The sequence below is a fragment of the Schistocerca americana genome, chromosome 3, assembly GCF_021461395.2.
Source record: "Schistocerca americana isolate TAMUIC-IGC-003095 chromosome 3, iqSchAmer2.1, whole genome shotgun sequence".
Classification (NCBI taxonomy): Eukaryota; Metazoa; Arthropoda; class Insecta; order Orthoptera; family Acrididae; genus Schistocerca; species Schistocerca americana.
The window spans coordinates 359,752,461-359,768,495 of record NC_060121.1 but is presented as its reverse complement, the minus strand read 5'-3'; the positions used below and the strand labels follow the sequence as shown (position 1 = coordinate 359,768,495).

General features: G+C 47.0%; 1 protein-coding gene across 1 annotated transcript in view; it reads left to right on the top strand.

Moving 5' to 3' along the window:
- Positions 1–16,035, top strand: part of LOC124605503 (mucin-5AC-like) — a 350,511-nt gene that overhangs the window by 52,067 nt on the left and 282,409 nt on the right. The window contains exon 2 of the mRNA XM_047137235.1: positions 4,165–4,244. Coding sequence (XP_046993191.1) covers positions 4,176–4,244 — 69 coding nt within the window. The 5' untranslated portion in view covers positions 4,165–4,175. The remainder of the gene's footprint in view (positions 1–4,164; positions 4,245–16,035) is intronic.

Genomic DNA, 16,035 nt, shown 5'->3' with positions numbered 1-16,035 from the left:
GAGCTTGCGGTAAGCGAGGTCGCCGCTGACGCCTTGAACAAACCGGTTCACCTCTTACCCGTACATCGAAGTCTCCAGTTGGCAAACTGCTTTGCTTCTTCCACATGGGCTAATAAAACGGTGTACCGATTGCATCACTGTGCAGAACTTTCTACAGTAACAGTCGTTGTATTACCTTTAGTGAATTTTTTACTAATATTGCCATTACATTGCTTACGACACGTGTTACTAAGTGCGACCAGTATCTCAGTAGAGCGTAAGCCTACTTTCACCTCTTACCTTAAAGATAGAATGAAGCAGTTCGTATCGGCGACAGATCAGCAAGTAAACGTCGTATCGTAACTAGTCATGATGATTTCGTTTTCCTTTTTATTTTCTTTCGAAATACTGCAATTAATTCAATGACTCTCTGTGAGTTTGACCGCAATTGTAGTCTCATCTGACTCTTTCGAAGACGGGTCAGCTGTGAGTTCATTTCATAACTGCACCTAACTTTCGATGTATGAATCATTAAATATAACAAAATGTTCATGAGGAAAGAACGTACGAAATTTAGTAAAGATCTATCTATTTTTATCCTCTGGGTTATGCGCTCACTTTTTATCGTACATTTAATGGCTGTATTTTAATAAATAGCGGCCGTAGTGATCTAGCGGGTCGAGACTAGACTCTGTCCTGGGAAGTCCCGGGTTCAAGTCCGAAGAGCGGCGGGGAATTTTTTTGTTGCAGTCCTTCTAGGACCGCCCCAGGCCAACTCAACCTACTACTCAGTGAGTGCCGGTGATATTTCTCGAGGTTAAAGACAGCAGGGACGATGGACTTTCCACCCTCCTCCTCCTAGCGCAGCAGTGAGGAAACCCTGCACTCTACCTACAGTCAGGGCAGTAGACCAGTCGCGGGCTGTGCACCACAGGCATTTTTACGTTCAATAGACTAGTGTCACAGCCATAGCATGAAACTTATTATTGTCATATTGTCCAGACAGGCGGGAAGCTGACGTGCAGAGAGGTGCCTCTTCTGGGTCAGCCCTTCAATCCGTGGTGCTTTGCGAGGAACACAGCCTTTCTATTGAAGACCTGCGGAGTAAATTCATTATAGGTTTTTGAAATATGAGCAATTAGATGACCAGGTGTTTATCACACATATCCGAGTATTTAGCCTTCTTGTGGCACAGATCACTAAATAACACTGTGGAAGGAAGGAATCTTTCCTCTGCTGTGATCTGTACCCTGTTTTGAAACTTACTGCAGATTAAAACTGTGTACCAGACCGGGATTCGAACCCAGAATGTTATTTTTCGCCGGCTGGTGTGGTCGAGTGGTTCTAGGCGCTTCAGTCTGGAACCGCGCGACCGCTACGGTCGCAGGTTCGAATCCTGCCTGGGGCGTGGATGTGTGTGTGAGATCCTTAGGTTAGTTAGGTTTAAGTAGTTCTAAGTTCTAGGGGACTGATGACCTCAGCTGTTGAGTCCCATAGTGCTCAGAGCCATTTGAACCATTTTTTTGTTACTTTTAGGGGGCTTACCAACTGAGTCACCCAAATGGTTCAAATGGGCCTAAGCACCATGGGACTTAACATCTGAGGTCATCAGTCCCCTAGACTGAGAACTACTTAAACCTAACTAACCTAAGGACATCACACACATCCATGACCCAAGCAGAATTCGAACCTGCGACCGTAGCAGCAGCGCGGTTCCGGATTGAAGCGCCTAGAATCGCTCGGTCACATCTGTCGGCTGAATCACCCAAACCTAAGAGATGACCACTTACCAGCCCCACTTCCCCTCCCCCAAGCTTCACAGCTTCGCTTCTGCTAATACATCTCTCCTTCTTTCCAAACTGCTCTGTAACTCTCCTGCTTGTTTTGTGGGACAAGCATTCCTGGAAAGCAGCAGAGAGGTGCAGGAGTTGGACAAAAATGCGAGAAATGCATGCGTGAACATAAATGCGAATGTCAGCTCAGCATGCAGGTTACGCTGCCATATATGACCACAAAAGTCACCTGAAACTATCTGTCCACACAGTACTTTGGAAAACTATGAAGAAGGAAGATTTGAGTTTGTAGTGTAGTCAGCATCGACGTCACCAGTAACGAACAACCAATTCGGGAATGTCACGTCGTCATCGTCCTCAGTTTTCGATGGCATGGAGTACAACAGCTTACATAAAGTCATACTGATAATTTTTTGTTTGTTAAACGCAATCGTTACGTTTGTCTTCCGTAAATCCATATTCTTACCACTATTTTTATAGGTATCTGTAAATCATACAACTACAGATAGGACAAAAGTGTTCACTTTTGATTGTCAGGCATTGCCTTGAAATAATAAATACAACTTTTCCTGCTAGAATTTTTATTTTTGACCTACCCTAAATTTCTGTAATATCTTCAATGTCTTGACAGGTTGGAGTTAACATATCTCAATTCCCATGGAAAACATAAGTGAATTTTGTGAGGCCCGCGCGCACGCGCGCGCGCGCGCGCGCGCGCGTTTGTGTGTGTGTGTGTGTGTGTGTGTGTGTGTGTGTGTGTGCGCGCGCGCGAGAAATGTCTGATATTACAGGGTGTGCCACAAATACCCTTACAACATTTGCACGTGGGTTACACTAGAACATTAAAAATATTCAAACTTAAGGCTCAAAGTCCTTTGACTAATTGGAAGTTTACATTCACCTTGTTTCCTACAACTGAAGCTCATAAACAATAACTAAAATTAATTGTCTTAGTTACAGCAATTTTGTTGGGTGAATGAAAATTCTCGTGGTACATTTTAGGCTAGAGACTAGCAGGTGTCCGCCCCCAGTAGCTGAGTGCTCAGTGCGACAGACTGTCAATCCTAAGGGTCAGGGTTCGATTCCCGGCAGGGTCGGAGATTTTCTCCTCTTAGGGTCTGGGTGTTGTGTTGTCCTAATCAACATCATCGCTTAATGCCCATCGACGCGCAAGTCGTCGAAGTGGCGTCAAATAGAAAGACTTGCACCCAGCGAACGGTCTACCCGACGGGAGGCCCTAGTCACACGACATTTACATTTACTAGCAGGTGTCCTCCTCTAGCTGCCTCAGTGTCACGGGAAATATCGCATCTAGAACAATATGATTGAGATATTCTGGAGCTGCATCACGCGTAAACCACATGCTTATCCCTTATTTGCAAATGCACGTCCTGTAATAAGTCTGAAAAGTGTACTGAATAGAGACCTTGTAATCAGCACTTAAAAGACGTGCTTGGAGAACATGTGGGTCTACCAATGACCTATAATTCTAGCTCACACATTATTTGAAACAGAAACGCGGCTGAAATTCCAAAGTTCTTCACAGTATGTCAAGGGGTGAGAACATGGGTGTAAATGTTTATGATTATTAAATAAACAGAAGAAAGATTCTACATCTACATTTACATGTCTACTCCGCAATTAACACTTAAGTGCCTGGCAGAGGGTTCATCGAATCGCTTTTAGACAATTTCTCTACTGATCCATTCTTGAACAGCGCATGGGTAATACGAATTTCTCCGTGCGAGCTCTAATTTCGATTGGGTTTGATTTGGGTGTAACGTCCCGTCGGCAATTATATTACTGCAGATGGAGTGGAACCTTGAACAACCTAACGAAAGCGAGCAATATCTAAGTGCACAAGGGGCATCGGGGCAATTAAATTCTTGCCTCCCAAATGAAACGCAATTTATGATTATGCGTCCTTCGCATACGGACGTTAAGATGGGAGGTCCCGATGGTGCTATTTTTTTCCTTCCATACTTATTCATGAGTATACTACGCGTAGCAAGTAAAAATTACAGTCACCCAAGGAAAAAAGATATACACTTCACCCTTCATGCCCGCCCGACTCTCCCCCCCCCCCCCCTCCCTCCTGCCTTCCACCCCTCTTTTGGAGCTGTACCTGGTCGGTGGTTTTGATTATGAGGTTTACAAACGGCTAAATCTCTGCTGCTTACTTCTCCTTTTTCATTTTTACTTGTTTCATAAGATCAAGGGTCACAAATCACTGTGCTTTGATGCTGTCATAATACAGTGTCATGTTGTATATGGGCTCTCTGGTATTATAAGTTTCATTCGCTGTTACAAAAACCGCAGGTTTGTTTGTCCACTGATTTGCTTTAGTTCATTACGACGAGAAAATGAACTTTCTTGTGCATTCTTGTTGCAGAGGCAGTCGCCATGAAGCGGACTGCCGTCTTGGTTCTGGTCCTGCTAGCAGTGGTCGCGCATGCACAGAGATCGTCATCGGTGAGTACTGCTCAAGGTTCATCATATCCGTACTTCAGATTGATTTTGCACAGGGCATAGCTATCGGCGGAGGTCGACTGGCGCCATCTGTAATGTATGAGAACTTGGCTGAATTAAGAGCCGCTAGCTCGTTGGCTAACTGAAACAGTGCCAGTGAAATGTAAAAGTACTTTATCTTTCTTTTCGGTACAGTGCGCACTTATAAACACTGCACTCTGTTCTAACAGGCTGCTTATACACTCCTGGAAATTGAAATAAGAACACCGTGAATTCATTGTCCCAGGAAGGGGAAACTTTATTGAGACATTCCTGGGGTCAGATACATCACATGATCACACTGACAGAACCACAGGCACATAGACACAGGCAACAGAGCATGCACAATGTCGGCACTAGTACAGTGTATATCCACCTTTCGCAGCAATGCAGGCTGCTATTCTCCCATGGAGACGATCGTAGAGATGCTGGATGTAGTCCTGTGGAACAGCTTGCCATGCCATTTCCACCTGGCGCCTCAGTTGGACCAGCGTTCGTGCTGGACGTGCACACCGCGTGAGACGACGCTTCATCCAGTCCCAAACATGCTCAATGGGGGACAGATCCGGAGATCTTGCTGGCCAGGGTAGTTGACTTACACCTTCTAGAGCACGTTGGGTGGCACGGGATACATGCGGACGTGCATTGTCCTGTTGGAACAGCAAGTTCCCTTGCCGGTCTAGGAATGGTAGAACGATGGGTTCGATGACGGTTTGGATGTACCGTGCACTATTCAGTGTCCCCTCGACGATCACCAGTGGTGTACGGCCAGTGTAGGAGATCGCTCCCCACACCATGATGCCGGGTGTTGGCCCTGTGTGCCTCGGTCGTATGCAGTCCTGATTGTGGCGCTCACGTGCACGGCGCCAAACACGCATACGACCATCATTGGCACCAAGGCAGAAGCGACTCTCATCGCTGAAGACGACAAGTCTCCATTCGTCCCTCCATTCACGCCTGTCGCGACACCACTGGAGGCGGGCTGCACGATGTTGGGGCGTGAGCGGAAGACAGCCTAACGGTGTGCGGGACCGTAGCCCAGCTTCATGGAGACGGTTGCGAATGGTTCTCGCCGATACCCCAGGAGCAACAGTGTCCCTAATTTGCTGGGAAGTGGCGGTGCGGTCCCCTACGGCACTGCGTAGGATCCTACGGTCTTGGCGTGCATCCGTGCGTCGCTGCGGTCCGGTCCCAGGTCGACGGGCACGTGCACCTTCCGCCGACCACTGGCGACAACATCGATGTACTGTGGAGACGTCACGCCCCACGTGTTGAGCAATTCGGCGGTACGTCCACCCGGCCTCCCGCATGCCCACTATACGCCCTCGCTCAAAGTCCGTCAACTGCACATACGGTTCACGTCCACGCTGTCGCGGCATGCTACCAGTGTTAAAGACTGCGATGGAGCTCCGTATGCCACGGCAAACTGGCTGACACTGACGGCGGCGGTGCACAAATGCTGCGCAGCTAGCGCCATTCGACGGCCAACACCGCGGTTCCTGGTGTGTCCGCTGTGCCGTGCGTGTGATCATTGCTTGTACAGCCCTCTCGCAGTGTCCGGAGCAAGTATGGTGGGTCTGACACACCGGTGTCAATGTGTTCTTTTTTCCATTTCCAGGAGTGTAGTTGCGGACGCTATTAATTCCTACATCTGGCCTGCAGGTTGGGTCAGTAGCTCGTAAACTGCCAAGAACGAGACTGACCTTCATTCCTGCGCGGTTTTTGAAGATACGTTATCATCATCCGCTTCATCAAACAGCTGTGTCGAAAGTTTGTAGCAGATTAAATACGTGGGCCCAACTGGAGGTCAACTCCTTGTGTTAGGAAGTTTTATTACAATGTTTACTCATTGCAGACTTAAAGAATAATTCTGTACATTGCATAGATAGATGATAAATCGTTGTCTGCTGAATACTTCCTCTCACAGGTGATAACGCAATAGAGACTGCGCAAGAGCCTGTGTGAAGTGTGGGAAGTTCTGGCAGACTGAAGCTTTGGAGGAGCCGTGAATCGTGCTCCGCTGGCATAGTTGGCAAAAATCTTGCCACCATGGCGTAGTGATCCAAGTTCGAATACGCACATGTTTTTGGCTTCAGGACTGTTATTGACGGAGTGCTTCCACTCTAAAGAAGAAATTTCCATCGTGAAACAACTGCATCGTATGCTAAAAATGACTAATTACCTTTTATTATCGAACTAGCTTTCTTCCATTGGCTTCGTACAGCTATACATGTGTCATATATATTTCACAAACATTTCTACATTTAACACATTTCAGACATATTTTTCGACATGTTTCGTATGTATCTGAAGCCGATGTTGTCCTTGATAACCTGTTTCTGTTTCATCAAAATAGTTTCACTTTTTTTCTTTCCAATGAATCTAATCGACAGACTTAAGTTTCGTTTGAGACATACTGCCGACAGTGCCTGATTGTCATTTCGAAAAAAAAAGGACTGTTGTTGTCAACGGTCTCCTTCTGTGATGTTTTACAAAAATGGTTCAAATGGCTCTGAGCACTATGGGACTTAACTGCTGTGGTCATCAGTCCCCTAGAACTTAGAACTGCTTAAACCTAACTAACCTAAGGACATCACACACATACATGCCCGAGGCAGGATTCGAACCTGCCACCGTAGTGGTCACGCGGTTCCAGACTGTAGCGCCTAGAACCGCTCGGCCACTCCGGCCGGCGATGTTTTACACCATGCGACGCTAGAGAGGAGGGGAAATGTTTTACTCGTAGTGGTATTGAGCCGTTTCGCATTACCTTTGACCCGCAGACACGCTGACAAAATTATTGGCTAGCTGCTGCGTTAATTCTCGTAATCTGGTTGACATACAGAAGAAGAGAGGTAAGGTACATACTGCGCTTGAAGCATATTCCAAGTCAGCTGAATACAGCGAAAAAATCAACAGGTCGTTTCCAAATAATTTTGACATTTCCATCTCTAGGGGCAGTAGGGATATCTTACTCCCACAGTACTTCTATACAAATAATGAGCGTTGAGTGTACCAAATTTGGTTGGAACTGCTGCATGCGTTCTCGAGTTATGATTTTATGTCGCATGTTTTCAGTTCCACGCTCAGTCAATGGGATGCTGATACGAGTGTTAAGTTTGGTAAGTCTTGCTTCAAGCGTTACACTGTTGATACATCATTTTGTTTGCAACACCCCCCCCCCTCCCCCCAGGGCTGAAATGGCATCAGGACTATCGCCAACGAGCCTAGCGATCAAGCTCGGTACTAATACCGGTCTTTATCGGATATTTTTATATATTTGTTCCTGCTTCTCACCCCAATCCCACCCCTAGAGGTGGTAGAGATATGTTTATTGGTTGAAATGGCTCTGAGCACTATGGGACTTAACTTCTGTGGTCATCGGTCCACTAGAACTTAGAACTACTTAAACCTAACTAACCTAAGGACATCACACACATCCATGCCCGAGGCAGGATTCGAACCTGCGACCGTAGCCGTCGCGCGGTTCCAGACTGTAGCGCCTAGAACCGCTCGGCTACACCGGCCGGCGGTATGTTTATTCCCACAGCATTTTCATGAGTCATGTATATAGAAAATTTGATTCAAATTGCTCTAGGCGTTGCTGAATTATTCTTCTATATCATGCCTTTCTCAGCTCCATTCCACCCTACGTGAGATGTAGGAGATTCTTATCCTCACAGTACTTCTTTCCAGATAGATATAAGTGCTTTTAGATCATCGTCGGGTGACCTGAGCACTCCGTCTTCAGGCCACGAGTGGCCTACCGGGACCATCCGACCGCCGTGTCATCCTCAGTGAGGATGCGGATAGGAGGGGCATGTGGTGAGCACACCGCTCTCCCGGTCATTATGATGGTATTCTTGACCGAAGCCGCTACTATTCGGTCGAATAGCTCCTCAATTGGCTTCACGAGGCTGAGTGCACCCCGAAAAATGGCAACAGCGCATGGCGGCTGGAGGGTCACCCATCCAAGTGCCGGCCACGCCCAACAGCGCCTAACTTCGGTGATCTCACGGGAACCGGAGTATCCACTGCGGCAAGGCCGTTGCCTCAGGTCACCTGAGGTGGTTCATAATAGACGACTACTACTGGACCAGAATGGACTTTGTTAACTTTTCAGCTTAAATATTTTCGACTATACCTATAGCTGAATACTACTCGAGCTGCTACCGAAAGAGACGTCGAACGCATAAAAAGAAGGGTAGCACAAATGAAGACAGGGTTGTTTAGAAAATCGGTCGAGTGTCACAGAAAAATATTTTCCATATAGACCTTGCCTACTTGTATGGGATTTAGAGTGGCGTCCCGTGTTCTGCCGTGAAGCTTCTCAGCGAGTTGCGGAGTGATATAAAGCAAAAAATTGAGAATACCTATAAATTAAAGAGACGTGAGACATTCCTACCTGACTACTCAGATTGAAAGATTGAAAACTTCTTTTAACTAGGTGCCAAGAAGATAATGCTCATTGCAAATAAATCTCTACTTTTATGGTACACAGATAATGCTATTCTATAGTGAATATTACTGCACATGTTACCATAATAACAGCAGTATTAAGAGATCGGGGGCATTATTGCCATGAATGCTAGCGAATTTATTATTTATTTTACTATGTTAAATTCAGGTTTATTAAGCAAAAATGACCTACACTAGCTAAAATATAGTTAATTACTAATGTACTTTCTAACATCTACCATATTTGATTAATATTTTCTTTGGTCGTACCACATTCTCAAAGTTATTCCTCACAAAGAGGTGCGCGAAACATATAAAAATTCGCACATATCACGCCTGCAATGATTATCACGATAGCAATAATAAGACCTCGAAGCGGTATTAAAGAGTTATCCTTGTACTCCGTCCATCAGTAGAAAGGAAAGAAACTTCAGTGTACAGAACAATAAAAAATACCTCTCGCTACGAAAGTTTCTGTGATTTTTATATACGAGGGTTGGAACTTAAGTAGTGGCAACTATTTATTCACAACCGATACAAAAGAGTTACGTGTTTGCACCTGTTACTGTCCTTCAAAGTAGTCACCAGCGTTGTGTAGAACCCGTTGCCAGCGATGTGGAAGGCGTAGTACACCGTTAGCAGAGTCTGTTCTGTTAATGGTGCGAATGGAGCGGTCTATTGCCTGTCGAATCTCTGGAACAGTTTTGAAGCAAATGCCACGAGGTGGTTCCTTCATCTTCGGAATCAAATCAAGGTCACAAGGACTTAAGTCCGGGGAGTATGGTGAATGGTACAGTACCGACCAGTCCCATCGACCGAACAGAGCAGCCACAGCTTGCGCTTTATGCGCCCGCGCATTGTCGTGCAAAATGATGGGTGGGTTGCGCAGAAACTGTCGCGGCTTCTTTCGCAAAGTTGGTCGCAGGTGATTCTCCAAAAACGAACAGTAATACTGCACATTGGCGGTGCCGCGGAGGAACGTAATGCGTTAGGATAACACCATCACAGTCGTACACGAGAATCACCATAACTTTCTCCATACTGGAGCTCTGACGCACTTTCGACTTTCGCGGCGACCCATAATGACGCCATTCGTTGGATTGGCGTTTCAGTTTTGGCTCGTACGATGTGGCCCATGTCTCATACATTGTTACGCTACGGCGTAAGAAAGCCTCTCCTTCGCGCACATAGCGCTCAAAGTGCGTCTGAGCAGTGTTGTAACGCATCCATTTCTGCATTTCTGTCGAGTCATGCGGAACCCATCGTCATGCAATTTTTCGCATTCCTAGGCGTTCCTTCAGGATACGAAGCACAGTCGTATGCGCTAATCCGGTTTCGTGGGCGAGCTCACGAATCGTATGGCGTCGATCACTGTCCACTAACGCGGCAACAGCATGCACTACTTCTTCAGAGACGCTAGGACGACCTGCCCGACGCATGTCTGCCAAAGTTTGCCGACTTCTTTGAAGGCTTTTACCCAACGTGCCACTGTTCTGTACGGCAATGCCGATTCCCCACACGCCTCTTGAAGACCTTGATGACACTGTCGTGCTGTACGACCTTTGACACATTCAATGTTGATCCAACTCCGTTGTTCCTGTTTCGAAAGCATAATGACACCGTTACGTTAGACCGCTCGCTCACAAGTTACTGTGTTTCCTTCGACTGTGCGCACGCCGGTGACGTGGGATGGCATTTGCTCGGAGGTAAGATAGATATGTCAACAACGTGTGCTATCAGCGACAATAGTAGATTCCATTCATAGTGTCTACACAGCAGTGTTGCCACTATTTAAGTTCCAAACTACGTAGTAAGTATCAGATATTCTGAAATAGCTGGTTCCAATTTTTTGTATCCGTTTCTATGATGCTAGCACATTAGTAGTACAGTCCCATTAGGAAGCTGATAACGTAACTAATGAGGAGGTACTGAATAGAATTTGGGAGAAAATAAATTTGTGGCACAACCTGACTATAAGAAGTTATCGGTTGGTGGGACACATTCTGAGACATCAAGGAGTCACCAATTTAATACTGGAGGGAAAGGGGGGGGGGTCAAAAATTGTAGGTGGAGACCAAGAAATGAATAAAGTAAGCAGTTTCAGGAGGACGTAGGTTGCAATAATTGATGAAGAGGCTAGCACGGGAGAGCTGCAACAAAATATTTTCGGACTGAAGACCCTAACAACAACAACAGGAATCTCATTATTACGTTCATTTCTACTAAAAGTAAGTACTTGCTCGGAATAAATATACTTACGCACAAAATACTTCCGATACGCCATAATAGAGAACTTTATAAGATTAAATGTAACAAATTTGTTGGTATATTTGCTAAGTTGACGAATAATGTTACGTCAATAATCGTCACATTTCTTGCACTAGAAAACAAGTTCTTGTCAGAACAGCAGTGAAGTGTTTCACAGCACTTATCTAACGAAACACGACGTGTGAAAACCAGGAAATTAAAAGATCTCGAAGCGAATATGTACTGAATTTTTGTAAGTGAAGTGGATGTGTGCCCTCTAACCTATGACTATATGAAAGAAAAAGCAGATTTTGGCACGACGGACGAGTAACAGCAGGTAACATTTCATCCACGTACAAATTATAGTGTGAACGGTTTCGAATCTATCGTATCACATGTCGAAACAAAACCGTGTTATTCTATTAAAAAATCCACCGGAGGGTCCTTTAATATATAAGACGAAAACGTCTGGAACGTAAATAAGTATTAAATTACAATAAGAATGGCGTTTGAATTTTCAAAACAAACAGATTAAATTTGTTGGATGAGACAAAAGTAACGCTTTACGTCTGGGAGCATAGCACTGAGTGTGTGCAACCTACATGGAAACAACTTTGTGGAGGCAGAAGAGAGCAGTAATGTTAGAAGGGACGGGCTGTCGTGTACGCGATGCAAGCTGCACTGGCCACGCCGTGGTGCGTCGGCTCCGATGTCGAAGTTACGTGATGGGCGAGAGTCGACTTGAAACCGTGCACTACACCACTTTCACTTCCGGCGAGATGGTTCAGCGTTACGAGGTATGTAGCTTACTGTGCTCAGAGCGAGCAACAGCCGAAGTATTCATCTTGACTTTCAGGATGTAAGTCACTTGTCATCACTCCGGCGGTACTTGGTTCTCCACAGTACCACTATCAATGATAAATGTTACGTCATTACGATGTTTACTGAGTGGTTCACAATGGTGATTATTCAAAAGAACGACGAAAATCAGAAACTTACGCAAGGAATATACGTAATCCCAAAAACTAGAGCGAAGGTGTTAATAAGACTGGCATTACTTGACAGTAGCCTGGGTGAGTTCAGTGTGCTTTGTAGTCGATTGATATTTCCAGTGTTGTATTTCACGAGGTACTTTCTTTACAGTTATATCACCTGAATGAAACTTTGCGGATGCTACCCGTGGAAAGCGTTGTGCATCGTGCAAAGTCGCCTTTCCTGTAGACTGCGACAGAACGCTCGACAAGATAGCGCCAGAGACCATCATGTGCCTGGTGGTCAAGGTAATGTACTCGTGTGATGGATGAGTTGTGGATCTAGTCGGGTTGGCCATTCTGAATTAGGTTTTCCTGGGTTGCCTTACTTCCAGCGAGTGCCTTAGTGGGACTGGAATTGATGAAGTTGTACCGTTCTAATTCATTATAAACACCGAGAGTTACAAAATGGACTGTCTTCTTCTAGCTAACCGCCAGTAATGGCTGAAACAGGTGCAGCAAAAAAATCTGAATAAATAATATACACTCCTGGAAATGGAAAAAAGAACACATTGACACCGGTGTGTCAGACCCACCATACTTGCTCCGGACACTGCGAGAGGGCTGTACAAGCAGTGATCACACGCACGGCACAGCGGACACACCAGGAACCGCGGTGTTGGCCGTCGAATGGCGCTAGCTGCGCAGCATTTGTGCACCGCCGCCGTCAGTGTCAGCCAGTTTGCCGTGGCATACGGAGCTCCATCGCAGTCTTTAACACTGGTAGCATGCCGCGACAGCGTGGACGTGAACCGTATGTGCAGTTGACGGACTTTGAGCGAGGGCGTATAGTGGGCATGCGGGAGGCCGGGTGGACGTACCGCCGAATTGCTCAACACGTGGGGCGTGACGTCTCCACAGTACATCGATGTTGTCGCCAGTGGTCGGCGGAAGGTGCACGTGCCCGTCGACCTGGGACCGGACCGCAGCGACGCACGGATGCACGCCAAGACCGTAGGATCCTACGCAGTGCCGTAGGGGACCGCACCGCCACTTCCCAGGTAATTAGGGACACTGTTGCTCCTGGGGTATCGGCGAGGACCATTCGCAACCGTCTCCATGAAGCTGGGCTACGGTCCCGCACACCGTTAGGCCGTCTTCCGCTCACGCCCCAACATCGTGCAGCCCGCCGCCAGTGGTGTCGCGACAGGCGTGAATGGAGGGACGAATGGAGACGTGTCGTCTTCAGCGATGAGAGTCGCTTCTGCCTTGGTGCCAATGATGGTCGTATGCGTGTTTGGCACCATGCAGGTGAGCGCCACAATCAGGACTGCATACGACCGAGGCACACAGGGCCAACACCCGGCATCATGGTGTGGGGAGCGATCTCCTACACTGGCCGTACACCACTGGTGATCGTCGAGGGGACACTGAATAGTGCACGGTACATCCAAACCGTCATCGAACCCATCGTTCTACCATTCCTAGACCGGCAAGGGAACTTGCTGTTCCAACAGGACAATGCACGTCCGCATGTATCCCGTGCCACCCAACGTGCTCTAGAAGGTGTAAGTCAACTACCCTGGCCAGCAAGATCTCCGAATCTGTCCCCCATTGAGCATGTTTGGGACTGGACGAAGCGTCGTCTCACGCGGTCTGCACGTCCAGCACGAACGCTGGTCCAACTGAGGCGCCAGGTGGAAATGGCATGGCAAGCCGTTCCACAGGACTACATCCAGCATCTCTACGATCGTCTCCATGGGAGAATAGCAGCCTACATTGCTGCGAAAGGTGGATATACACTGTACTAGTGCCGACATTGTGCATGCTCTGTTGCCTATGTCTATATGCCTGTGGTTCTGTCAGTGTGATCATGTGATGTATCTGACCCCAGGAATGTGTCAATAAAGTTTCCCCTTCCTGGGACAATGAATTCACGGTGTTCTTATTTCAATTTCCAGGAGTGTAATTAATACAAGAAGCTTTGGTCGATACTTAGGTGTCAAAAATGAGCCCAATTATCCAAACGACGTTGCAAAGCATCTGGCCTAGATGAACGCACTGATTCAGTTGGGAAGGGCATTATAAAGTCGTTGTATTCTCTCCTGCGGCAGGATGGCTCGCAGCTGTTGTAAATGGTCTTCGATATCCTGGACACGGGGACTGGGGCTATTCTGGATACTGGCAGTGGTACAGAAATGACATCCGAGTTGGTCCAACACTCCTGTGTGGGTGACAGATCTGAGGATCGTGCTGGCTACGGGAGTACTCCAACATCATATAGAAAGTTCGTAGTGACAAGTGTAGACGAGCGTTGTGCTGTTGAAAAATGGCTCCAAACTACCATCGAATGAGAGGTAGCTAAAGAGGACACGGGGTGAGCGTGTCGCACCGCTGTGCCGTCAGACTTCCCTCACTCACTACCAACCCTGACTTGAAGTAATACCAGATGGCTCCCCACACCATTATGCCTCACTAAAACATTGGAAGAATGGCATCTATCCCCAGATTGCCGCAAGGGCAGAGCAAAACTTCAATTCATCGCTAAACACAATGCGACGCCGTTCATCATCAGTCCTTGCTTCTCGGTCACTGCACCGCTCCACATGCAGTCGTCTGTGTTGTTTTGTGAGAATCGGGACGGTGTTTTCCGAGTCCTGCTGCTGCCAGTTTCCGACCAATGTTACACGATGACGAAGATTGTTGTGGGCAGTCTAGACGTGTCCGACCGGAATCTTGATGACGAGGATGTCTGCCCTCACCTTCCCATGTGGTCCAACATCCGACCAATGTCACATACGAATGGGTTGGGTTGTTTGGGTGAAGAGACCAAACAGCGAGGTCATCGGTCCACATACGAATGCCCCACGGGTCTAGATACGGCAGGATTCGATCAGCCGGCCAAATGGAGACGCACAATGAGGTGACTTTCAAATTCTGTCAATTGCTGAGAACGCTGTCTCACACGAGTACGCGGCATCTTCACAGTGATCACTCAACATCTGACGCTCTCCACGCTTTTATGTACTCTACCAGGCCTGGTATCAACACGAAACACGAACAACAGTAATGCACTCTGATGGCCATTCCACCTGGCACAAAGAATCACAACTCCATTCATTAACATACCTGCCGGCGACGTTTTTGTGTACGACGTTGCACTGACATCCGAGCATGTCTTCAAGTTGCTTCACTTTTTTGTCAGGTAGTATATATTAAATTTTAACACATTACTTACGTTCAGAAAGTCTTTTCTTGTTATTGCGAGTTTGTATTTTATATCCCTTGCACTTCAACCATCGTCCTTTTTTTTCCTGCAAAAGAAAGTCAACGCCTGTGAAGTTTGGAGGCCGCGCGGAGTGGCCGCGCGGGTAGAGGCGCCATGTCACTGAGTGCGCGGCCCCTCCCGCCGGAGGTTCGAGTCCTCCTTCGGTCATGGGTGTACGTGTTCTTCTTAGCATAGGTTAGTTTAAGTAGTGTGTCAGTGTAGGGACCGATGACTTCTTCAGTTTGATCCCTTAAGAACTCACACACATTTGAACATTTTGTGAAGTTTGGAAAGTAGCTGAGAGGTACTGGCGGAGGTAAAGACGTGAGGGTTGGATAGCTGATTTATTAAGAGTATTTACAACGAGAGGCAAGGTTCCGGGTTCGAAGCCCACTCCGGCAAACACTTTTAATCTACCAGGAAGTTTCAAAACAGCGCACACTCCACTGCATAGTGAGAGGATCAGTTGACGGTCTGCTCTTCTTTACATAAGATAAGAACTGACTTAGAAATATGAACATGTGTCGGGTGACCGTACCAGATAATCCCGCAACACGTGTTAGTGATGTTCCAGCGAGTAAAGTCCGCTGCAGTTTGCTGGGAATCAACAGAAACCAGTGGTGACGGACTCTGACGTCAAATGCACGCACGTCGTTCATCGATATTCGCCAGGCACCATTCCTCGCTTTCCTATCCGATTACGCTATCGCATGCTGATTCCTTGCCAAGTAGACTCACTGTCTGGCGACACTGGCTTCATTTTGCGTCTCGAATGCGTTTAAATCAAATTGCTTGCAGTCAACAGCAAATT